At 43.6% G+C, this 25326-nt stretch overlaps 1 protein-coding gene across 1 annotated transcript in view; it reads left to right on the top strand.

The window, feature by feature from the left end:
- atrnl1a (attractin-like 1a) overlaps positions 1-25326 on the top strand; it is a 428607-nt gene that overhangs the window by 176238 nt on the left and 227043 nt on the right. Inside the window, exons 21-22 of the mRNA XM_050071268.1 lie at positions 1689-1782; positions 14880-14932. Coding sequence (XP_049927225.1) covers positions 1689-1782; positions 14880-14932 — 147 coding nt within the window. The remainder of the gene's footprint in view (positions 1-1688; positions 1783-14879; positions 14933-25326) is intronic.

The raw sequence follows: 25326 nt of genomic DNA, 5'->3' as shown, positions 1-25326 counted from the left end.
TGTCTGTTCTTCTTGTCCAAGTCCAACATGTTCATCTTCGTTTTTCCTCTTTTCTGGCGGTGGCTTCACGGCAGAAATGTGTCAGAAGTTACCATAGAATGCCCAGGGTTCCGGTAGCTGACATCATGCGTTCCCGGCACACATACAATAAGCCGCGAGGGTCAAAATAGTCTGACACAGCTGGCAGAAATGGTCGAAGCACATAAAAAACCCACATGCAATTCAAAATTTTCCATCGGCCACTGGCGGGTGTGTGTTTTTGTTTTACATGCCAAACTCATTTTTTACCCGCCATTGGCGCTTGGCCGGTGTTAATTTTACGCCCTGCGTGGAAGATTTCAAAAACAGCTTGCGGAAAATGGCAGAGGGAGAGCGAGAGAGGTTGATCTGAGTGTGTGATTGTGCGTGCGCACGTGTCTGTGTGTGTGTGTGTATGTGTGTGCGCATCTGGGCCGAACTCCGCTCTGCGCGATACAGAGAGCAGAGGAGAATTTTAAACGTGCATGTAGAGACAGAAATAACATGCCATCGTGTAAACAATATAAGTCATCACGTGCGCCGCATAATCGTGATTTCAATTTTGATCAAAATAATTGATTATTATTTTTTCCATAATCGAGCAGCCCTACGATACATTATGATACGATAAGATGTGATTTACTTTATTATCCCTGTAGGGAAATTCGTCTTGGACTCAGGAGCTGCACAAGTATTGCTGCTTTACTTAGATCAAAAGACTTAACCCCCATCTTGCACTAAAATCCAGTCAATTTTTAAAACTATGCAGTGCTGATCGAATATAAATCAACATATTGTTTCTACACTTCCTGTTTCTCCCCTAAAATGCTTTAAGAAACACATTTTAGTAACATATTTACCTAGAATAGCGAGAGTCGTGAACAGGAAGTTGGTGCCATACTGTTTCCTGCACAGCTAATGAGCAAAAGTGAATGCCACAGTCCTGTTTCTCTGTTTTCTCCGGTCATGTAGCAACAATTTCAAAAGTATTTTCATCTTTTTCCTGCACAGGCAGCCTTTTTCATATGAGGACCGTCTTCATATTTATAAAATACTTCTTTAAATATTTAGTCAAATAAAAAACAGTGCTGTAAAACAGTTCACTGGTGACCTTTTGTTGCCCAGAAACATTTTTTTTCAGTTTAGTAAAGAAAAGCATAACAGTGTTAAAGTAATGATGCTTTTTAAAGTTGTATTAGGTAAAGGTGCGTGCAGTTCAGTCGCGCCTGAGAACAGAGACACAAGAGAAAACATTTCAATCAGGAACTTAACACCCATTAGTGCAGAGTGGGAATGACTCACAAGATGCTTCAGTGTTTCCCGGAAAATGAGCGATTTGTCCTTTTCTTCCTCCCCCTTTCCTTCATCTCCTCACTTCACTCGTCTCTCTCATCATCTCTGCTTCTTTCTCCACCTTTTTCAGCACCCTCCCCTCTCCCCCACTCACTCTCTTTGTCTGCATACATTCCCTCACCTGAAACACTGGTAACCACACTGTCAGAGGATTTAAGTGCTGGATGCAGAGCAGCGCTGCGGCAGTAGATTACCGTCAAAGGAACTGAAGCATTTGCTGCACAAGTTGAAAAGAAAATGTTGGTTTCTACTGTGACATTTCAGAGATAAAATCCTAACACATCTCTTTCTCTTCAAACACTGTCTTTTCTCTGCAGCGTGCAAGTGTAACAGCCACGCCAACGTGTGCCACGTCAACACAGGGAAGTGCTTCTGTACCACTAAGGGCATCAAGGGAGACCAGTGTCAGCTGTGAGTACATGATCACATAACTGCAGTGTGATTAATGCCCATCCACCCTACCCATCCATCATTAGGTCATCCAGTTAATGCCACACTTTAAGGTGATTCTAAACTTTGGGTTATAGTAACACTTTGAATAAAACTTACAGGCAGACTCAAGGATTTTTGAGTTTTGGGGGAATGTGATATTTTCTTTGTGAGGAAGATAGAGAGAATAATGATGAACAAAAGCTTGTGTGTATACAGTACAGTGTGTGTGTATGTGTGTGTGTGTTTCCCCCTGAATGTGCCAGACTTAACTGCTGCAGCACTACAATATCCTAAATGGCTCGGCGAACCAACACACCACAGAGACAGACTGAAAACTGCTGCATCAATAAATCTAACAGGCGAGGCAGAGAGCAGAGACAGAGAGTACAGTGTGTGTGTGTGTGTGTGTGAGAGTGTGTGTGTGTATCTGTGTGTGTGTATGCCATGTCCAGGAAAACGAACATACAGTAATATGAGACAAGACGACTGAAGCAGTGAGACACGTTTGTCGTCTTTGTTTAAACTGTGATAGCATGTTTCAGGTGTTATTGATTATACATACCAGTGTGCGTGTGTGTGTGTGTGTGTGTGTGTGTGTGTTAGATGTTTCATAAACCTGCTTTGTGCTTGTAATTGCTGCCATTACGCGAGCGTACAGTTGGTAATGTGTTTATTCAGAGTTGTGGTTTCTGTGTTCACGTCGGTGGAGCCTGCAGAGTCAGTTCACTTTATTACAGCTGATTGTTTGTTAATGTGTTTGATCAGTTTCTTTCACTTAACTGAATGAGAAAACATTGGGAGACAAAAGCTGCACAAATATTATTGCTAGTTTAAGAAGTGGTGAAGTGTGTTTTGATACAGAGTCAGATTCTTTTAAACCATAAACTGATCGTCTAATGAGAGCTACAAGCAGCTTGCAGACTTCAAATATTAAAGCCACACAGCATACACCCTGCACACACACACACATATCTTGACTCATACCTGCTTCCGATTATGTAAATGTCCCAACCCTTAACTTAAGCTTTGACTTTCACCTCTAACCTCCACGTAACCCTGAAGTGATCCTAAACTCTAGCTCAGCTCCTGACATGAACACGACCTCACACTAAAGACTCTCTCCACATGTTTTCTGCCAGCTCTGATCAGCGTTCCTTTGAGACACAGTTGTGCACTCATCACTGGAGATATTTGGCTTAATGCTGACTATCACAGGGCTGACACATTTATTCAATTTAATTTAATGTAATTAATTTATTTTTTGTCAGTCAGTGTGCAGTAAATGAAACGTCCCCCAATTTAGCCGCAGAGTGAGAGCTCCCTGCTTTCATGCTGCTCTCCAATAAAGGCAGCTGCAGACACAGACCCAAGGTGAGTCTGAGTGAGACGGAGGCAGCTGCCTGGAGGACGAGAGGCTTTGTCCAGCTATGCTCAGAGATGATGTGATCTTCTGCATTTTTTGTTTGACGTGGTAGAATTACAGGCCACAGCAACTTAATATGAGGCAAAGTCTGGCTTGTGTTTGATATCTGGTGTCGGCACATTTCCGATCCATTGTCAGGGTAGTTAGCACATATTATCTCTGAGGGCTAACTTGGCTTGTTAGCTATATCACATTAATATCACTGTCAACTGAATGTTCTCGATTTACCGGTCGATCTGCGTTCCAACCAGAGCATGTGAGCGGAGCGGAGCGGGTGAAAATTTCCGCTCCTCGCTCGCAGACCTGTCACTTTGTGCCGCTCGTTCGCTCCGCTTAGTTCTGCACATTCTTCACTCCACTCCGCTCCACTCAATCATAAATTTTATCCCGCTCCACTCGCGCACCACTCCGCTCAAAAAAACTGCGTCGTACTACCCTAACCTGTAATCTTCTATTCACAAATAAAACATGAGCTTGGTAGATTCTCCGGGGAAGCCCTCTCCCCTCTCCCCGCAGTTAGGGACCGTTCTCCAAGGTACCGCTGCTTCTCTTCTCAGTTTCTTTTCTGAAGTACACAGTAAACTCCATAGTTTTGAAAGAAAATAGTATGGGTGTGCGCAGGTGCAAAGATGCATTCTGGGTGGGGCATGAGCAACCGGAGCAAAGTTGGAGCGAGAGATAAGGCTCCGCTCCAACTTTTTAAAAAAATAGCCGCTCCTCGCTCAACACAAAATCCTCCCGCTCCCCACTCAGCTCCGTTCCAGCTCCGCTCCGCTCACATGCTCTGGTTCCAACCCTCACCTATGGTCATGAGCTCTGGGTAGTGACCGAAAGAACGAGATCGCGAGTACAAGCGGCCGAAATGAGTTTCCTCCGCAGGGTGGCTGGGCTGAGCCTTAGAGATAGGGTGAGGAGCTCGGACATCTGGGAGGGACTAAGAGTAGAGTTGCTGCTCTTCCACATCGAGAGGAGCCAGTTGAGGTGGTTCGGGCATCTGGTAAGGATGCCTTCCGGACGCCTCCCTTGGGAGTTGTTTCGGGCATGTCCAACCGGGAGGAGACCTCGGGGCCGCCCCAGGACACGCTGGAGGGATTACATCGCCTGGCTGGGGAGAGGACTGTCTGGCCTTCTTTGCTGAGGCTGCTGCCCCCGCGACCCGGACCCGGATAAGCGGAGGACGACAAGTATGAGTATGAGTACAAGTATGAACTGAATGTTCTCCTGAAGATTTAGATGATGTTTTGGCTCTCAGGCCTGCTTTAAGACCATATTTTACCCCATATTGTGTGATTGTTGATCTTGAAGAAGGCCAGAGGGCTGAAACATCATCTAAATCAAAGTGACATGGAGCCAGAGTGTGCAACTCTTGTTTCCCTCTTTCATGACAGTTGCGACAAACATGGTTGAGATTGACGCAGCTATGAATGTTGCTCTAAGGTGAGTCATTAAGACTATCAGGCTACATTACTTGTATAATCAGAACAGACATGTCCTATGAGCCATCTATGATTATATTTACCCTTTGCAGGAGGCACATCCTGACAGCTGAGAATATTACTGTCAGGTATTGTCCCCCCTCTATTAAATGTGAAAGGAGGCTGATGAAAATCACAGGACATGTCTGTTCTGATGATACAAGTCAGCGGTCCTGAAATGTGTGTTTCTCTTCTATAACACACATTTTACATCTCGGAGGCGACGTCTTTCCACATACGGGCTTCCTTCGCCTTTCAAACGGGGCAGCGCTCCGTGGGAAACAGTAGGAGAGACACAGCCTGAGGGGGAACCGGGATCTGACACAACACCGGAGGGAGAAGCAGGTCCGTGGAGCTGTGCGCCGGACGAAAAAACAAGCGCGTCGCACTGAATGTGCGCCCCTCCCTACGCTACATCTGGACGCCCCCCATGCACACACACATGCTTTAACAAAGGCGGTGGCCAAAATCACCCAGGCGACCCGCCTTTGTCTTAGATAGGCAGGGAAAACCTTGTATAAAAGTTAGACATCAAATTTTCCCAGCAACTGTTACCACAACATCTGCGCTACCTAAAACAATTTATTCTGATGATCATGCTAGTTACATTTAGTAGATCTGCAACAATCCCCAGCTGCAGTTGACTATGAGTGAATGTAGAGTTGGCCCTTCCTTCACTTGCCATTCGTGTCTGTTTTTTTGGGCGTAATGTTTCTTTTCAGCGCACACCCATATTTCATTATTCTGGTGGAGCCTCCACAGAGGCTGAGAGCAGAAATGGTGTGTTTGTGTGTGTTCACTTGTGCGTCCCTAAGCCACTGTGCTGCAGTCGCTTTCACCTTTGATTTGCTCTGACACCCTCTCTGTCTCTCTCTAAATGTCTCTCTGTCATGCCGCTGTTTGTTTTGCTTGAGTCACTCCAAAATGGTGTGCCAAGTAGAGGGCCATTTGTTTGTCGTTTTGATTATGAACGAGCAATTTCCCCCCGGGGGCGGACGGTAAGCGTCCCCAGGTTACATCAGGTGTGTGGATGCATATTTGAGAGTGTGTGTTCTATGCAGAGTCACAAACGCTAAGAGTCAGAGTTAATGAGGCCATTAGATAAATTTGCTTTTATGTGTGTGTGTGTGTGTGTGTGTATGTGTGTGTGTGTGTGTGTATCCTTAAGTGCCTGCATTCATGAGATATTGTCTCTGCTTCTGGATTTGTGTGACGGTCTTTCATCTTTTGTTTCATTCACATAACACAGAAAAGGAATTTCTTCTTTCTGTCTGTCTCTCCTCACTGTTTGTTTGTGCTTTTAATCCATCAATGCTTCACAATGTTTGTAGTCCCATGTCAGCTATATTTACATCAGGACCCACGTTCTGTCAACACAGACAATTCACACTTTGACACCCACAATTACATACCATATATATGTATGTATAAATATATGTATATTTCTAATTTCATCAAGCCATGATGAGGACACAAGGAGGTCGGTGCTAAGAAGCCAACTAAGTGGGAGGAATAAGGCGGAATATACTTCTGTGTTGAGTCAATGCCGTAGCCTCCCCAGAAATGTAACTACACATTGTGGTGACGCAGACTTCCTGTCCTGTCTTTAATTTCACAGATAAGAAACAGTAAATTGTGAAGACAATAAAGCCTCCACTAAAATAGCATAATAAGTCTTGTGTGTGATTAATCATGGCTTCATATGAGCAGAGGAAATCTCTGCTAGCTGCTAGGCTAATTTATACAATGTAAAATGCCATAGGCTTGTGCTAATAACGTTAGCATGTTGTATTTGCTTGGAAAACGTGTTTAGTATACGACAGTTATTTTGTCAGTGAACTTTGTGAGTTGTAATGGAGATGAATTTTGTAACATTACCTTTGTTGAATGTTGCTGTTGTCCCTGGCTTCATATGAGTAGAGGAGAAGTAAGCTAGCTGCTAGGCTAAGTTATACAATGTAAAATGCCATAGGCTTGTGCTAATAACGTTAGCATGTTGCATTTGTGGGGAAAATGTGTCCAGATAAAGACAAGTGTTTGTCTGTGAATGCTGCGAGTTATAGTGAAGCTGATTTGTGTACTTGTGTTTGAAATGGTCTCTATTAAGCCATGTTTAATGTGTGTTTAATGTGTGTTTTGAATCAACTAAACTTTACAGCACTTCACAGAAACCCCGCCACCAATTAGTGTTTTGGAGGTGTAACTGCAGAGTGACACAGACACACCACCGCAGAAGTATAAATGCTCACAACTGCGAAGATCATGTGTGTAGGCTATGGCGTAGGGTCTGCCGCACAAGTATAAATCCTGCTTGAGACTCAAGCCATCAACATGCACGCTCTACTGGTCATCAGATACCCAGCAGGAATAGTGAGCTGTTTCACTGTTGGTTATACCCAAAGTCCAGCGCCGTACACGTCACGTTTTTTGTGCCCTCAGATTAATTGTTTTTAATGTAGACGCACGGCAGGCACGCTCAAACAACAGATCAACGTCAGAGCGGTGCGCACGTTTTCCTGAGCACCTATTTTTCAGGGCGTGACGGCTGTGCCCAGAGATAAACTTCTGGGTTCAGCTTTTGGTATATCTGTTCTACGGACAATAGGGCTACACACAAACAGTGCCTGGAGGAAGATCAGCTCTGCACTCAGGATTTCAGGTAGAGAAGTTTTGATATGGTGCTTGTAAGATTGCTTAGCACCCTGAAGCTGCCAACCGCGCTCTTGAAAGCTGGCACAGAAAAGGCACAAGAGTAACACCTAGCACCAGGACAGGGGCCTTGATCATGGCAGTACGAAAGCAGGCCCTGAGCACCAGGTCCATTGAGGCACGGGTCTGCCAAGACTGCTGAAACATTGACCGTTGCCCCTAGAGGCTTATCGATGTCTTAGCGATAGCCGATGGGTCCTGACGTTTCCAGAAACACCAGAATCAGTGAAGATCATCCTCTGGGGACGATCAACATTCAAACTAAATTTCTCATTAGTTGTAGCTGTTGAGATATCTTTGACTGGACCAGTGTTGGTCGGTCCGTCAGTGTCCCGCGGCTGTGCCACCAGCAGAGTGAAAATGAGTCTTACAGCAAATCCACCATGTGTTCACAGAGCCGATGTGAACGTGTGAACAGTAACAGCTGCTGCACGTAGCGTGAATGTGACAGGTCAAGACTGCAGGAATATGGTCTATACCTCAGCTACAGATACTCTGTGGAATAGCTCCACCAGATGTCCTCCTGCTGTTTACGTGAGGTTACAGTTGTAATTTACATCACTCATGAATAATCTATTTAAACTCAAACCTGTGTGGACTTTGTCTTATTTTATTGTGTTAGTGTGAGAACGTCTGTGTACTTTTCTTCAGCACTTTAGCATTCACTTCACTGAGGTCTCCACTTTATTCCTCCTTGTTTTCTCTCGTGCTGCATTGTCTGTCTGACTGACTGTTGATTTAGCTTTAATTGGCCTCCTCTCCAAATGCAGAGAACTCCACTAATTGACTGTTAATTTGCATCTTTTACTGTACTTGTCAGGAGAGGAAGTGTTTGTGTTTGTCATTTGAAATGTTGCTCATCGAGGTAGCCTGTGTAGTTTTCTGTTTTACTAACTGCACACTGAGTCATTTTAGTGCCTGCAAAAGTCTCAGAAGTTGAAACACCTTCACAAGAAACGACACACACACCAAAACACACCAACAAGCAGGACCAATATCATCGTGACCTTTAATCTCCAATTTGTTCATCTTTGCAGGGGTTTACAGGAACAGCAAGCAGAGCAAAAACACTCGTCACCCGTCTGTGTGTGTGTGTGTGTGTCTGCAGCTGAGTCAGAGTGTGTTTTAAGTGATGAGGCAGTCCAGTCCTGTGTGGCCCTTATCTTGTCCCCATTAGGCTGTTGTAAGCAGCTTAAGTGTCCGTCCCCTTTTTGTTGGAGCTCTGCGTCCAGGACTTTAGTGTCCCCCAAGAGAGAAACAGCTCGTCCTCGCCCCCGCCCACTTAGCCTGTGAGTCAGCTTATCCTTCTCCTCTGCACATATATTAAAACCTATATGTGGCCAGTATCAGCCTCAGGACACGCTCAGCCGGTTTATCAGAAGCTAGTTAGCTTGCAAGCTACATGACTAGCTTTGATTTTGCTTTGGTCGTGTTTGTTTCGTCGAGCTGCGACCTCCAGTGCTGAAAAATGAAGTTAACGCAGAAGTGCCAAATCCTGCAGTTCCCTGAACGGCCACTTGGGGCTGGCAGCAAAAGCGGGTCAATCCCTGTAGAACCCTGTGTTAAAATACCCCAGTTTACAAAAGAAATTAACATGTTTACATCCTGGTACAAAAATAGTTTTGGTCTTTATAATTAATTTCCCCCTTCATGACAACTGAAAGGGGGTTCTGCTCCTTTGTGGCAGTCAACGTGAAGCAGCTCCAAAGCTTTTAACCTCTTCAAAACGGACTTCCTGCACAAATGTATTTTTCTGTAATTACGCTGGTTTTTCCCTGTAATGGCCCTGGGAAATTGTTGTTCGCATGACCCTGTATCAATCTGAAATAAAAATCATACCAGCTAGAACATTTATTCTTTTTGCAGCAGAAAGCTAAGGCTTCTGTCTTTCCCATTATGACCTTACATTACCTTACATGCTGTGCAAACATGTTATCTCGCCATAATTACAACGGTATGTCCCGTAGTGGCAATCGGAAGTCATTTGCATGATCCTGTGTATATATCAATATGAAATAAAAACCATAATACCTTGGACAATCATTCTTTTTGCAGCAGACAGCTAAGGATTCCGTCTTTCCCATCATCATATGATGACCTCGCATTACCTCACCTTACCTTACGTGCTGTGCAAGCATGGTATTTTGCCGTAATGGCCGTAGGAGGTCGTTTTTTGCCTGATCCTAAATCAATCTGAAATACAAACCATAACAGCTAGAATATTCATTCTTTTTGCAGCAGAAAGATAAGACTTCTGTCTCTTCTATCATCACATTATGACCTTGCATTACCTTACAGCAGTGCAAATGTAGTATTTTGCTGTAATTATGCTGGAATTTCCCCGTAATGGCTGTAAGGAAGTCCTTGTATGTATGATCCTGTATATATACAAATAGATATCAATCTGAAATAAAAATTATAATAGCTGGAGCATTCTTTCTTTTTGCAGCAGAAAGCTAAGGTTGCTGTCTTTCCCTTCATCACGTCCTGACCTTGCATTACCCAACTTTTCCTCATGTCCTGGGCAAACATGCTATTTCATCTTAATTATGCTGGTATTTCGCCATAATGGCCATTGGAGGTCATTGTTTGTGCGATCCTGAGTATATATCAATCTAAAATAAAAAACACAATAGCTAGAACATTGATTTTTTTTGCAGCAGGAAGCTAAGGCTTCTGTCTTTTCCATCATCACATCATGACCTTGCATTACCTTACCTAATGTGCTTTGTAAACGTGGTATTTTGCCATAATTATGACGATATTTCCCCGTAATACTTGTTGGAAGTTGCTGTTTGCTTGATCCTGAATATAAAAATATCAATCTGAAAAAAACCATAGCAGCTAGAGCATTCATTCTTTCTGCAGCTAAAAGCTAAGGCTTCTGTCCTCTGTGTCATCATGTTGTACACTCATCATGATGCCATTGTGTTATGTTATGTGCGGTGCAAAACTGTGTGAAAATGCATAGCGGCGCCAGAGGCGTGAATGATAAATCTATCACAATGTGATAATAAGCGTATCTCAAAACCTGAACAATGAACATAGTTCAAATAACTCATAGGGTGTAAGGAAATATGTTCTTAATGTTTCTACATTTAAACATTTTTGGATCTTTATTTTTTGTGTTTTTGTAAAATTGATGAAAAACAAGTTTTTTGTATTTTTTTCAATGACACAATATCAATACTTTTAGCAGTTATTATGGTTTATTGACTTACATAACATTTTAGCTTAGGTTCTACAGATTTTAGGGATATGAAGCATTTAAACACAGTCTAAGAAATGTCAATACAATGACCCTGCTCTCCGTCCACGTCTCCTCTCTGGATCCCAAACTGTTGGTTTAATAATCTTCTTTCATCTTGTCTTTAAGTTTCACTTCTCCACTTGTTTCCTTCTTTCCATATTTCTATCCTGCACATGACAACCGGTGAGAAACCCGAGAATCACTGAGCTCTGCCAAACTGAAATAAAATATAAGCACATTCAGCTTCTCGTAAAGGACCGTTCTTTAGTTCAGCAGAAATCTCAGTTACTTGGAACATGTTGGTCTAAATGTCAAGTGGTCGCTTAAACTGATTCACGCGCCACTATTGGACCTAAAGTATCATTCTGCTTTTCTGTTTGTTTTATTGTCGTTCTAAATTCCTGATTCAGGTTGTGAGCTCAGTGAGGCAGTCCAGGTTTAAGGCCTCGTCCTTGGCCGGGGTTTACAGAGGAATGAAATATTCAGTATCCGGCGCTGCTCTGTGACCTGCTGCAGCACTACAAGCGAATTCACAAACACTCTGGCTGTAAACCTCACCTGCCCTCTTCTTCTTCTTCACTTATTCCTCTTTGTTTCCTGTCATTCTCCTCCTGCATGAGTGTTTCATGCTCTCTCTTTCCTAATCCTCCTCTGCTTCACTGTGAAACAATATGGAACTGTTAATATGGAATAAATATAAAAAGTTAAGTGAAGCTTGTCAAACATCTGGACATGGGTTTGATCACCAGCAATTTCTGTTTTTTTTCCAAATGGCCACGATACAGAACTTCACTTTAGCTGCAGCAGTGATAATAAACACTTTTGTTTTTCCTTTTAAAGTCTTCCAGATGAAGGTCATGGAGCCACTCTCACCACACACATACAGAAAAAACAATAAAAAAAGATGAATACCGCTCCGTCACGGTGGAGCTTCAGCTTTTTATAGACACGTTAAAAGCCTTGATATTATAATAACAATTACATTTAGTCCACTCACCACAGTTTTAACATTTCTTGGCAGCGGAAGTTTAATAACTCCGTCTTTTTTGTTCTCTACTGCCAGGCAAGAATTTTCCTATCTGCACTTCAGGCACACGTCATCCGTCTTGACACTTTAATGGCCTCAGAAAGCATGTACATCATTCCTCGATGATAACTCGAAAAAACCTGTTAACCCTGATATTTTTCTTTAATTACTTCTGCTGAGTGTTATAATTTACATTATACTTAAAAGCCCTTATGCTCCTGGACCACCAGGCCCCTTGAAACACATGCAAATCCCATTATGTATTTTGAAAAATTCATTAGATTTCTGCTGGAGAAATCAATTGGTTCTTTACCTAATTGTGCTGTGGCGGAGCTCACTCGTCATTAGAGACTTTCCCTTAACCTAAAGGTCACAACTCTCAGCCACAGCCAATTACTGTCCATCAACAAGTGTGCGTCTTTTTTAAAGATAATCAACCTCTATCTGGTCACAGTGAATAACTGAGAGATGGTGAAATGTCAGAAATGAAATTTAAGTGAAACGCTGAATAGATTGTTTCTGATGAGTGACAGCGGCTGATGTATTTAAACTGAAATGCCATGTTATTCTCTTTCTATTGTCAAAAGTATATCAAGTATGTTTCTCATTTTGTTTTTCCACTCACCAGCAGTGATTAATGTCAATGCAAAAACATCTGAGAGACAGAGACAAATACAAAACAAACCTTCTGAGTTAGATTAAAGCTACAACTACAACAATTAAGGGACACTGCACTAAAAATCTCTGTATTGTCTTTAAAGGTTGCACAAAAAACCCACTTAGCAGCAGTGAATATACAACTCATGTGCCGCCTACTCATATAGCTCCCAAGCTGCTCCGTAAGTCTTGTATTTAGCCATATATTGGCAGAGTCATGATTTGTTTTGGATCAGCATTAGAGCAGTGGATTATGCTTCAGGAGTGCTTTGAGGAGTTTACAGTGTTGGCAGTTTTTGATCCATTTGTTTGCCATTACTGTGTCTTCATTGTTCCTGCTATAAATCCAAGATCAATACAGCTGCCGTCTTCCACGAAGGAGCAGCTTTGAACGTTTTAGTGACACCATTCAAGCTCACATTGTTAGTTTTCCTCTGTGTACAATTTCATCTGTTGCCTGGGTCCAGACAAAGCGGCAGCTTTTGGGGCTGAAAAATGAAGCCAAAGTGCCAAAAACTGCAGTTCACTGAACCGCCACTTGAGGCTGGCTTCTTTAGCCTCATGTTATAATGACTAACTACAGCAGAAATAAAGATGTTAACAGCCTGGAACAAAATACAGTTTGGGATTTAGATTTTATCAAGGCTTAAATTTAGACATAATTAAGGGCCACCTGCTTTGAGTGACAGGCCGTGTGCTGATAGTGTCCTGATAGGCACCAACCTCTCGCCCAAATATCGTCACTTCTGGCTCTAAAAACACCCCAATATGGCAATGGCTGTAATGCCGTCCACAAGGCCCACAAACCAATGGATGATGTCACAGTACCTACATCCAGTAGCGCTGCGGGGGCAACTGAAGATTAGCCAAACAGTGCCGCTAGTGGGATTAGCACTGTTGTACAGCTGTTGTCAAGCTGTGTGCTGGAACCATTGTGGAGTAATGTCAATTCTAACGGCGTAAAACAAGATAGACGCTGCTATCAAGGCTGCTCTATATCGACATGTCTGCTCAATATCGCCCAGCATCCAAGTTTGGTTTTACTTTGCTCCACTCCTCCCTTAAACCCCCGGCAAAACCAGTATGTTGGCATGGTTACACATCAGTGTTGACCTAAACTGACCTTAGATTCAGGCGGATACTTTGGTCTCTAGTGATTGGTTAGGAAAAACTGAACCCCCCTGAAGATGGAAACGGAGCTGACACTGGGTCGATATGGGAGAATTACCCTTATAACTATGCCGGTTTGCCGACAGGATACGGCGGGATACGGCTAAAGCATAATATTAAAAAATACTAAGCATTAGCCCCACTGGTCGGCAAACAAATGAGGCTTAGTGCAATGAATACGTCACCTTGTTTTTTGCTCTGATTGGCCATTGTGCTATCCAATTGTGTGCGGCGGCATTTAATATGCCTCAGTTAGTGCCGCCCCTTGGGAAGGAAGGGTGTATCGGTGAGGGCCAGACTCAAAATCTTTCTAGATTTGAGTCTGGATTTCCAGGCTAGGTCTCTGGTGATTGATTAGAAAAAATTGAATCCTGCTATTCCATGTAAATCAGTAGAGTGGACACAATGTTGTCAAAACTTTCAATTTGTCAGTACATATCAATTCTGAATAATTGAAATTGTTTCAACACTGTCTTTTCTCCATATTGACAGGCCACACTGAAACCAGCTTCATTTTCTTGCGCTCTCTTACTGTTAATGTTTACTAGTCATTCTGCTGTCCTCTGCAACTCACCAAGAAAAGACAAAGTTAAAGTTGTCCTTTAGCCTTGTATATCAGTCTTTGATAATTTTTTAAAAATTGTTTGCCCTTAAAGGGATAGTTCGGATTTGTTGAAGTGGGGTTATATGAGGTACTTATCAATAGTCAGTGTATTGCACACAGTAGATGTCAGTCAGCAGGCCACCAGTTTGGAGAAGCAGGCTGGAGTCTGACATGGACGCTAAGCGATGAACAGCTGTGGATGGGAGTTGGCAACAAAATGTAGTGTAGCCATCTACTTAAAAAAATCTAAACTATGCCTTTAATCTCAATTTTTCCCCATGGTGCCAAATGTCAATATTTATCGTAGGGCTGAAGATTAATCAGGCAAATCCATCAACGTCTTTCACCTTGTCCAGATATATAAGCTGATGATCCTCTGATGCTCCTGCTGTTGCATTAGATCTGTGTTTGAGTGCTTCAGGAGGTTAGGTGTTCTCTCTCATCATGCTGTATGTGTGTGTGTGTGTGTGTGTGTGTGTGTGGGCCCCCTGGGGAAAAAGAGAGCAGCTCCGACTAGACAGGACTGTCGAGGGAAATCACCTTGCAGAGAGCTGGGGGAAGACAATACCTGCAGCAAGGGCCCACCTGGCACACACACACACACACACACGCTAACAGAAAAAAATGTGTCTTTGTAAAAACTGAGCCCTTGTTGAATGCTAATGCCTCTTGTCTTTCTCTCCTTTCTTCTTTTTCTTCTTCTCCTTCCTCCAATTTGTCTTACCCTCTCCGCCTGTCTCTCCTTTCCTGTGTCGCTCCAGATGTGACTCAGAGAACCGTTACCTTGGCAACCCTCTCAGAGGAACATGTTATTGTAAGTATCCTGTCGCCGCTACACCTGAGTCTCCCTCACCTCCCTGGCCCTCACACACACACACACTTACACACACACATGCTGCTGCGTGCTATGTCAATCTGTGTCCTGTGATTATCATCTATGTACCCAAGAACGGAAGGTACCCAGAATGCTAAATGCTAACCCTGCTAGCCTTCTTGAGATAAAATGGAAAAGTAACCATGACCACATAGTTCGGGAGCAAGAGTGTGTGTCCATGGTAACGAGTGTGGACAGACCCTTTAAATCACTTCTGCAGTAGAATCCACCTCTCTGCTGTCGATCCATAAGTTTACTGAGTTCCTAACGCTCATATTTGTGCCAAAATGTATATAAAAGTCCCTCCAGTGCTGTTTAGGAGCTTCAAGGAGGGTATGACACCAACGCAGTGTATTTACGCCCTATTCTGGCAACGATTTGACAGTTAGCGACATTCTTGGAACCACTCAGCGTACAGATGGACATGACCAAGTGTGCAAACACAGACGTCACACACGCTAATATTTGTATTTGCTTTCTGACTACAAGAGGTGTCAGAAGTCTAATACGTAACTAGAAAGGTATATCACAGCTATTTTGGGACGATGACTTACAGTAGGTTGAGCATTTTTAGCTTCCTTTGAGACCCAGCAGTGAACTGAAATCCATCATCTGGACAGTTCATACACTTTATCAGATCAGGCAGTGACAGGACCTCATGTTGCCTCTGACTCTGCCTAACTCTGTGTAGAGGCAGAATGAAAGTAACAGAACCCCTCACAGAAGTTTCCAATTGCTCAGTATCATGATATGACGTCATACATTGGTGTGCTGTCCAGATGGAGGGCAGATAACTGGAGGCAACGACTACCAGCACAGCATGAGTCCCAGTGATCCTCCACAGCTCCATCCTCTTGTCCAAATATGGGCACTTCTGGCTCATAAAACTAAAAAAAAAGGCAATAGCCAAAGTGCTGAGCTTGTCCACAAACCAATAGGTGACGTCATGGTAGCTACATCTATGATTTTATACAGTTTATGGTCATAATAGTCGATTGATTGCAAACAAGCTATCTATGGAGAGGCATAAGACACTATTCAACCCCAACCACAAGTATCTTCCAAAATGACTTACATACCCATTTTGGAAAATGACTGAAAACATTTTCTAATCTTAAACGTCTATAGTTACGTTTTGCTTAAGTTTGGGCAGCTAAATGTCTTGGTTAGGGAAAGATTGTGGTCCTGGTTAAAGTAACATCAACTCCAGGTAGGAGAGACAGGATTTCCAAGATAATACATTTATTTTAAGCGGCCCACCATGATTTAAACATCTGCTGCCACAAGTAGATTTTCAGTTTTTGGAAATGGACAATAATTAAGGAGCGCTTTTGTAACATATATATACCATTCTGCTATTAATTGCACTGCACTGTCGGAGTGAAGGATTCACTTGGGCCAGAGATGGAGCAGCAGAATGTCAGGTGAAAGTGAAGCCTAACCGTTCATTCTTCTAGGTCCAAAAGTTTGCATTCACTCGCAGCAGCTGCTCCTCTCATCTATCCATCGACTCATCATTGATCCACCCTGCGACTCAAAACTCCACGGACTGCTGCTGAGGAAAAAAAAACTAATGAGAGCTCCGCCTGTGCTGCATTCATGGACCCACAAAAACCTCAGAATGATACAAAGGGACACATAGGCATTTGATAGTTTGCTCTGTACTGCCACACACACACTCTTATTCTGTGGGAATCATTGACACAGCATGCTCACCGTGCTCTCCTGTGTTCAAATCACATTCTTTGTATTGTAAACACCACCCTCCACCTCTGCCTCCTTCCTAATAAGTCTTGCTGTGCTAATAACAACGTCTCATTACATCCACTTTTGCTTCAGAGAAAGCATCTGAGGTTGAAGGCCATTCTTGACCTTGAAACACTTTGACCATGAAAAGTTGCTTGTCAGAAAAACGTGAACATCATTGTTACAAGCTCATAACCTACGAGGACAGGGTTATCATTACTTTCACTTACTCAGGTCTACCATGAGAGAGGTGGGGAGGGATACAAGGAGAGAGTGTTTCGGTCCAGGAGTTGTTTTCCTGTTTCCAGATGCTAGCAGGGATCACATTGACTTAGCTCATTTGCAACAAATTGCTGGTTTTTCCTCTTAAAGGGCAGACGAAGGAGGAGAGTCAAAACAGATGTTTTGTGGCACACAAGCACACGCTCCCTCGCTCTGCATCTCTCTCACGAACACCCTCGAATACACATTCGTCTACAAATTGCCATCATCGGTTTTAATATTATAACACAGCAGAATAAAGTTCAAGTCCTGTCAATGTCAATAGCCCTCCAGCTCGAGTGGAGCTATCATTGTTGCTGCGAGGGAGGCTCGAAAGGATACAGCAATCAGAGGAGTCACGCCACTGATTGCACCGGTCACCTCAAATATGTCTTTGATCGCCAAAACAACCTCTGCTCAAGAATGTGATTGAAGATGGGAACATGGGTTCACCTTCACTGCTGCAAAGCTTTATCTTAAAATGCCAGTTATCCTTAGTTTAAGACACAGAATCAGACATTTAGATAAGAGAAATCTGCCCATGAACGATATTCTTATCTGTAATAATCTGGTTTACAATGAGGAACAAAAAACCAAACCAAAAAATATGTGTCAACTTGTGCTATTATCAAAAGCGAATCACTTTTTATTCGACAGTTCATTGATGGCATGGCTTTACCCTGCCTGCTGGATGCAGGACTGAGGTTTGAAGGCACTAGATGGCACTAATGCAATGCCCTTGCCCAGCACTGGAAGGGCTTTAGATAATATAAATGCATACAGTCGGAACACACAAGCACAGGCTGTAATGGCCCCTAAAGACTGTGGGTGCACGGCTCCTTGACATCTCCATGGCTGCGGCTGAAGTGGTGTGTGTTTTCACATGTATTTGACATTATGTCCTGTCATTATTGTGACATTATCTTCTCTGTTGTCTATGAAACCGGGCCGGCTTTGTTTGATCAAGACCGAGCACACACAGGAATACACACACGCATGAATGCACACAACATGCAGAGAGATAGTGTGTATAAATTCCACATTTAAAAGCCATCCATTTCCCCGTGCTGTAAGGGAAGCAGCCACGACTGTGGTCCAGGTCAATATTAGCTTTAAATGTCATTGGAAGGAAGGTGCTGATAAAAAAATAGCATAATGTCAATCATGTGAAGTTGCATGCAGAGTCTCAGAGAGGCAGCACTGTCCTTGCTGGAGCTTCTGGCAGATTTACAGTAGACGTTTGAGAAATCTGCACCACCTGTGGAAGTCTTTTGATGTGGCGAGATGGTGAAGAGTTATCAAACAGCTGACAGAGGAGAGATTAACTGGAATGGGAGGAGGAGACAGTGTGGATAGACCAGCATGGTCAATTTCAACTCTTTATGTAGTTTGCAAAGTGCATAAATACAAACAGGAATTCAGGAAAAGTTTCTGTGTAAGCTATGTCACATATTTCGGGACCTTTTCCTTCTGCTAATGTATTTTTAAGAGCTAATATAGGTCCGGCTGCCCCGTCACAAAGGCTCCAGGACAAAACTGTGACCTTCTTTTATCTTACTGTACTTTTATCTTACTTTGCTGCCTTTAGCATCCCAAAAATCCTTTACACTTGTATCTGTGGTTATTTGTGTTGAAGTAAGGGTTGCAATATATACCTGAGGTTTGCTGACAACAAGAGGAGAAAACAACAATATATCTGCTGCTCAAATTATGTTTTTCTGACTGTCCTCCAGTCTTTGCTTTTTCAGTCTGAAGTACTGAATAGTTAAACCTCTTCAGTTCTTCCTAACACTATTCAAATGAAGCAATCTGACGAGGGACTTCTGATACTGTGGGCAACCTGCAACAAGAGGTCAGGACCAAACATTGCCTCACTTCAAAGGGTCACAAGTCAAAAAAGGAGGTTAACCAGCACTATGAGGACAGAGACGTGCAATGACACAGGTTCAGCCTGCTAACCTGGCGTCCTCTGAAGGGGACGACTTTGAAAAGCCGTGGCTGCGTTTCATTAGATGCTCGATGTGCCCTCATTGACTTCCCCTCAACCTTGCCCTCAGAGGAATAGAGACAGAGCACAGTGTGTCATACTCTTAAAACCACGCACACTGGAGGGAACAACTATCTGCACCGCATGATATGACCAAGGGCTGGAACCAGTGGTGTAGTGGAGGGTATACGTGTCTGGTCTCACTCCGAAGTCGTCGAAAACCAGCGCTCGGTTAGTGACTTCCTGTGTCAGACACTGACGGAAAAAGCGGTCCTTTCACGTCAGCATGATATGTTACATTAATGGTTTTTAGTGGTAGAGGCGGGGGTAGACCAGTAGCTCCTGTGTTCAGCAGTATTGGTCATGGACCTTCCACGTCCAGATATGATGTGCAAGGTACCCTGGGTGCGTTCTGGGATGCCATGCACTTCGGCCTGTTACATGCATTGTCTGTTTTCAAAATACACTTCCGTTTTCACAGGAAATTTAACGTCTATATACAGTCTCTTTCAAAATAAAAGCACTATGTCAGTATAACACGGCAAATCGATGTTTTTTTTCTTCAACAACAAGCGCACATGGTTAGGTTTGGGGGAAAAAACAGGGTTTTTGCTTTATAATCTTACGGGATGCAAACACCGCTCTCCCGGGTGAAAGCTGGTGTTTGTTGAACCCATCCACCACCCCTCCTGCCTGCCTCACTCGGACTTTCGCTACCCTAACCTTTGTTTTTGTCCTGCTGTGTGTCCCCCTGATGCCGCCAGGTGCCGTTAAACTGTAACGCCAACCACCTGTGTATCATGCCGACGTTAAAGGGCAGCTTTCTTTATCAGTGTCAGACGCCGCAAGTCACTGCCCAAACACCAGATTTCGATGAGTTCAGGTTGGTTTTGTTGCTGACCCTCATCAACAGCAGTGTATTGATTAGCATCTCTGTGGGCATGCAGACTGACATCAGTTGTGTGTTAACACTGACTGTGGATAAGTGCCCCACACAACCCAACTTAAAAAAGTCGGAACCATCCCTTTAACTCCTCTGATGGTCACAGCTTTGTAAGCTTCGCCCGTGACACAGCCATAATTGGCGTATATGTTTTGCCTCTGTAAAGTAATATTCCACTACTGCTCGAGTACATCAGGCTGGATTTATTCCATCCGTGTGGCAGTAACTGACGGCTCATGTGCTTCAGAGAGCAGCAGCCGTGACACAAACCACTTACAGAGAACCAAAGGACTAGGAACAGAGGTTAAGCACTCGCTTCAAACTCCTTAAAGGTGAATAGAAGGCCATTATCTAAAGCAAACAACCACTCAAGGTTGAACAGCTGAAAATCATGAGTTCAGCCCTCTTGACATCTGCTCTGAATCAGACATGTTTAGCAGTCTGTTCCCCCCTCTCTCCGTCTGCCTGCCTCCCTTTTCTCTCACTCATTTGTGTAGAGGAACCATTTCAAAGTCAGTTGTAAGCAGACTCACACTCAACATGAACTGCTGTAGGAGTCAGAGACGGTGTAGTGTATGTGTGCTCGTCTCACTACGGCAGCAGTGTGTTTGGATTCAAGCATCAGTCTCACACTTCAGAGTGAGGGGTCACATGCTGCAGAGTAGCACTGATACTCCAGATGCATCTGATATAACAACAACTCTGCCACAGTCTGCTGAGACTGCAGACTTTAAATAATCAAGCTGCTTTTACTGTATCTTTATTTTTATCTACAATCCAGAAGAAGTCTTCATACCTCGATATTCAAATAGGATGTTTGTCACTGCTGTCCAAAAGTGTCTCTTTAGAATGATGTGGCAGTGAATCAGGAGGCAGAGCATTCGTCCACCAATTAGACGGCTGGTGGTTGGATGCCTGGCCTCTTCAGTCTACATGTCCAAGTGTCCTTGGGCAGCAGCAAACCCCAAATTGCTCCCTATGGCTGTGCCCTTGGTGTGTGAGTGTGGGTGTGAATGTTTATTTGATGAGCAGGTGGCACCTTGTATGGTAGCCCTTTCCATCAGTGTATGAATGTGTGTGTGAATGGGTGAATGTTGCCTGTGAAGCACTTTGAGTGGTCGCTAAGACTAGCAAAGCGTTGTATAAATGCAGTCTGTTTACCATCCATTTATAAAAGACTTTTAATCTTCCACCTCTGAAGGTGAGGTCCAGTTTAGTTTAGGCTACTACTGTAGAAGCACTTGGTTTAGTTTGGAGAAAGGTCACATTGGTGGTTGAGAGAAGCCTGACTGGTGCAAACTGCAGTCTGCAGTGTCAAACCAGCCCAGCCATCAATGTAGTGGTAAATTTAACCCCTGGATTTTTACCTGTGTTCCTGTTGTGACCTGGTTTTGTTCACCACACCAGGAGCATTTCAGAAGCCGAACGTTTTGCATGCGTGATTTTGTACACTTGCAGATTTTGTTGATTTGGCCATTTTTTCATTGACTTTTGGGCCTCTACTGGGTGACCGTCATGTTGTGTTCACACCAGGCATGAAAAAAACGAATTCATCAAATGTAAAGTCAATGTAAAGATGCAAATTCCTGCCGGGCACTGTGATGGACGTTATGGACGCGACGTGCGATTTTGCGTCATACGCAGGTTGTCATATGAGAAATGAAAAATCTGAACTTGAGCAACCAATTCGTGCCGCAATAGCCGATCAGCATTGAGATCCTCCGGGGATGTGTGATGCCGAGGACGTACTGGCGGAAGCGTATTCATTGATTCAGCGATTTCATGCGTGTATGATGGGAGTCAACACAAAATATTCTAACATTAAGCCAACCCTGCAGGATGTGCATTAGTCCATTGTTAGTGCACAAGTGTATCCCACTGGCTAACTCATCTCTGCTGCTTTGCACTGCTCTACTGCTGATATCAGGACGGTGTTGTTGTGGAAAGGTAGCACCAACCCTTTGGATCCATTGCGGTTAACGTCGCCATTGTTAAGCTCTGTTCATGAAGTTAACACCATTAGCTACTAGCTGCCAGCTCAGCCACCTCCATGTTGAGAACTGTGTGCAGACAACTCATACCCACTGAGTTTAACATGGAGCCTTCTCTCAGCTTTATTGTAAAGACCACACAGAATGAAGTCATGTCTGTTGCCGAAACTTGTTCAGAAATTCCTGATGATGAAATGTTTTCATCAGACTGATAAATGTGAGAGTCCAGATATTGACTGCAGTTTTCCTCATCTCACTCGGGGACTGAGCGGAGAGCGCGATGCTTTGGTTCAGTTAACACTGTCATATTGAACCACCAGTCAATTGATGAAAAGTAACTTTGCTGTTTAATGAGTTTGCCCCCAGTCAGGCTAGCATTTATGAGCAGGCATCACCGGGACAATGCTTTAATGAACCACTGTCATATTCCATCTCACTCAGCTACAAGGGACGTCTAATTAGGGACGGCCACCAAGTGTCCCACCACGTCCACTGGAAGGACCAGCAGTCAGTTGAAATACCAGCTAACACCAGCCCTCAGTCAGTGCCGCTCGCTGCCCTCAGGGCTGCTTGGAAAGCTTAGTCAGGCCGAACAACAGTGGCTCCAATATTTACTGACAGCCTCACATTCCCAATTAAAATGACAATTAGAGATGGACAGCACGAAATGGGACTGAATAATGATGTAATGCCCGACATCTGAATGGAAAGAAATGAAGAGGGTTGATTTGTCATGAACCCAATTCTTATTCGATGTGATTAGATTGCCTCTTACAGTGCTAAAATGACATCAAAGACAAATATAATCTGAGCAAGTGAATGTTGGGGCCGATTCAGACCTCAAAGTAGCTGCATAGCAGTGATCAGCAATCAACAACGTTCCTGGCCCCGGGCCGTTCATTAGACCAGGATCTGGCATCAGTCCAGGATGCCTCAATATTTGCTGACAGGCAGTCCGTCTGGATGCCTTTCCAGCGTGGATTAATTGGTCCTATCAGGCCAAAAACCTTTTCTGCAATCCAATAGTTACCCTTTGACAGACTATTAAATATTCTGACTGATTTTAGATCAGTTAAGTAAGTTTCAGTAAGAGTTTAATACACATTTATACAGTATATGACATTTTGGGGGGGACACACACCCGGTGGAGGAAATGTACACATTGGCTCGGCCCCAGTTCTCTTAAATTTATCATATACTTTCTGTTAAGAGGAAAAATAAGAGAAGATATAGATGCACCAAATGATGATTATAAGTCACCTATTAGCACAGATAACACCCTCTAAACACTATATAAAGGCAGGTGTTGTGCCGTGTGCAGTGACTCTTGCACATGCCTGAGAATCAGAGAGATGTCACCAAGAAGGCTTAAAAAAGAACAACTGCTGTAGCTGGGAAACTGACTGTTCCGAACCCTGTAGGGGGGTTCGGGGGCATGCTACCCCGGGAGAAAATGTTGTATATATTTGATTTAAAGGCATCAATCTGGTGAATTCTGAGAGCCTAGAAGCGGCTCGGCGCTAAAAATAAATAAATACGTGCCAAGTCTATTTCTGATGGACGCCGCCCAACGGCACGTCAATTTGTCAGGCGCAGAAAAAGACGCTGGTCAATTTTCAAAATAAAACACCCCACATCCGATGGGTGTGCCGCTTGAAGTGGTCCGACCGGCAACCTGTTGAGATGATTTAGTTCCAACTCAGAGTAACGGGGGCACTGGCCCCTGCTGGCCCCCCCCAAAACCGCCATTGGGAGGAAGTAAGTTAAAGCAATAACACCTCACTGGTCAGCAAAGGGAACACACAGTAACTGAGACTAAGGTACTTAGGACAAGTGGACCAAGCATCTCTTTAGTCCACATTTTAAAAAAATCCAAACATTATAATTACCCTAAAAAATAATCTGGCTTTCATAATATGATATTCATGTGTTATTTTATGTTCTTCATATTTAAAACTTATGTTTCCTGGCTTTGGACAACAATTTGTGGACCGTGTTTTTCTCTGATCTTGGTAGAAGTGCTCTTGGCCACTGAAATGTTCTCTTCCCAAAGAGGAGAGCAAAAGAAATGTATAAATCATGTATATGAACAACAATAAGAGAGAAAACTGTTCATATATCACTTCCTGCATGATGATTCTATTTCTAATTGTTAACAGTTATTTCCTCAGCTCAAAATGTTGTTTCCAAGAGTCCATTTATTTGATTTATGACTTCTCATTGGACCTGTTGCATCTCTCTACCACCCTTTACAGGCTTCCATGTTTCCTTTTTGTGTTGTAGTATATATTTAATGGCAGCATACATTTATGTTCGTGACTGTTCACAGGAAACATGATGGACTTGTGTACAACACTTTGTCACACCAACCTCGTCACATATTGACGTTTGTTCATAGACTTTCCACGTCCAGGTATAACATGAAAGGTGCGTTGGCTGTTGCCGTTCTGGGACACTGTGTCAACTTCAGCTTTGTAAATACCTAAACCCAGCCACGTGTTAAGGAAAAAAGAACAGTGTTTGGCTTTATAATCTCAAGGGAAGCGAACGCCGATCTCCCAGGTGAAAGTCAAACCCATCCACCACCCCTCCCACCTTCCCTGCTCTGACTTCTGTTGCCTCAACTTTCGTTCGTGTCCTGCCGCTTTCCCCCTGATGCTGCCGAGCACCATTAAACTATAACAGCGACCAGTCGTGAATCATATCGACGTTGAACAGCTTTTTTGTCAGTGTCATTGCCCAAGCACCGGATTTCTATTTATTTTCAGCCTGTTTTAGCTGATAAAGATCTGACTATGATCAAAGCATTTTCCTTTTAAAGGAGCAGTGTGTAAAATTCAGGGGGATTTAGTGGCATCTAACAGTGAGCATTGTTGGTTTCAACCAGCTGAAGCTTCTCATGGTTAGAATTCCTTCAGTGTTCATTGTTCAGGAGGTTTCTACCGGGAGCTGAATTATCCACAGAGGCCTCTTCCTCTACCAAACAAACAGACCAGGTGATTAAAACAGGTAAAAATACAGAATAAAGCAGTTCCATGTTACAAATCAGTGTTTCTCCCATGCTGTTCGGCTTGTCCTGGAGCTGCGGTTAACTATAGCCCCTTTTACACTGCCAGATTTTCCGCGAATGTTGGGTTGTTTTGCCGGCAAGCTGCGAGCGTTTAGACACACAGAGCCGGATTGGCAAGTTGATCCGAGGTGCCCAATTTTCCGCCTCGTAGGGTAGACATATTGGTGGAACCCTTTTGGTTTAAAAAGAACGACACGGCCTTCTGCCACGGGAGGGGCTGTTGATGACTTGTGGGAGGAGCTGTTGATGACGCCGCACGTGCGACCCACTGGCGGTGGATAAACAGGAAACAGCTGATAGCAGGAATTAGCGAGCAGCTAGTAGCAAGAGGGAAAC

Source organism: Epinephelus moara, chromosome 19 (assembly GCF_006386435.1).
Source record: "Epinephelus moara isolate mb chromosome 19, YSFRI_EMoa_1.0, whole genome shotgun sequence".
NCBI classification, from domain to species: Eukaryota; Metazoa; Chordata; class Actinopteri; order Perciformes; family Serranidae; genus Epinephelus; species Epinephelus moara.
Note: the sequence above shows the minus strand (reverse complement) of the source record. Positions and strands in the feature narration are given on the sequence as shown.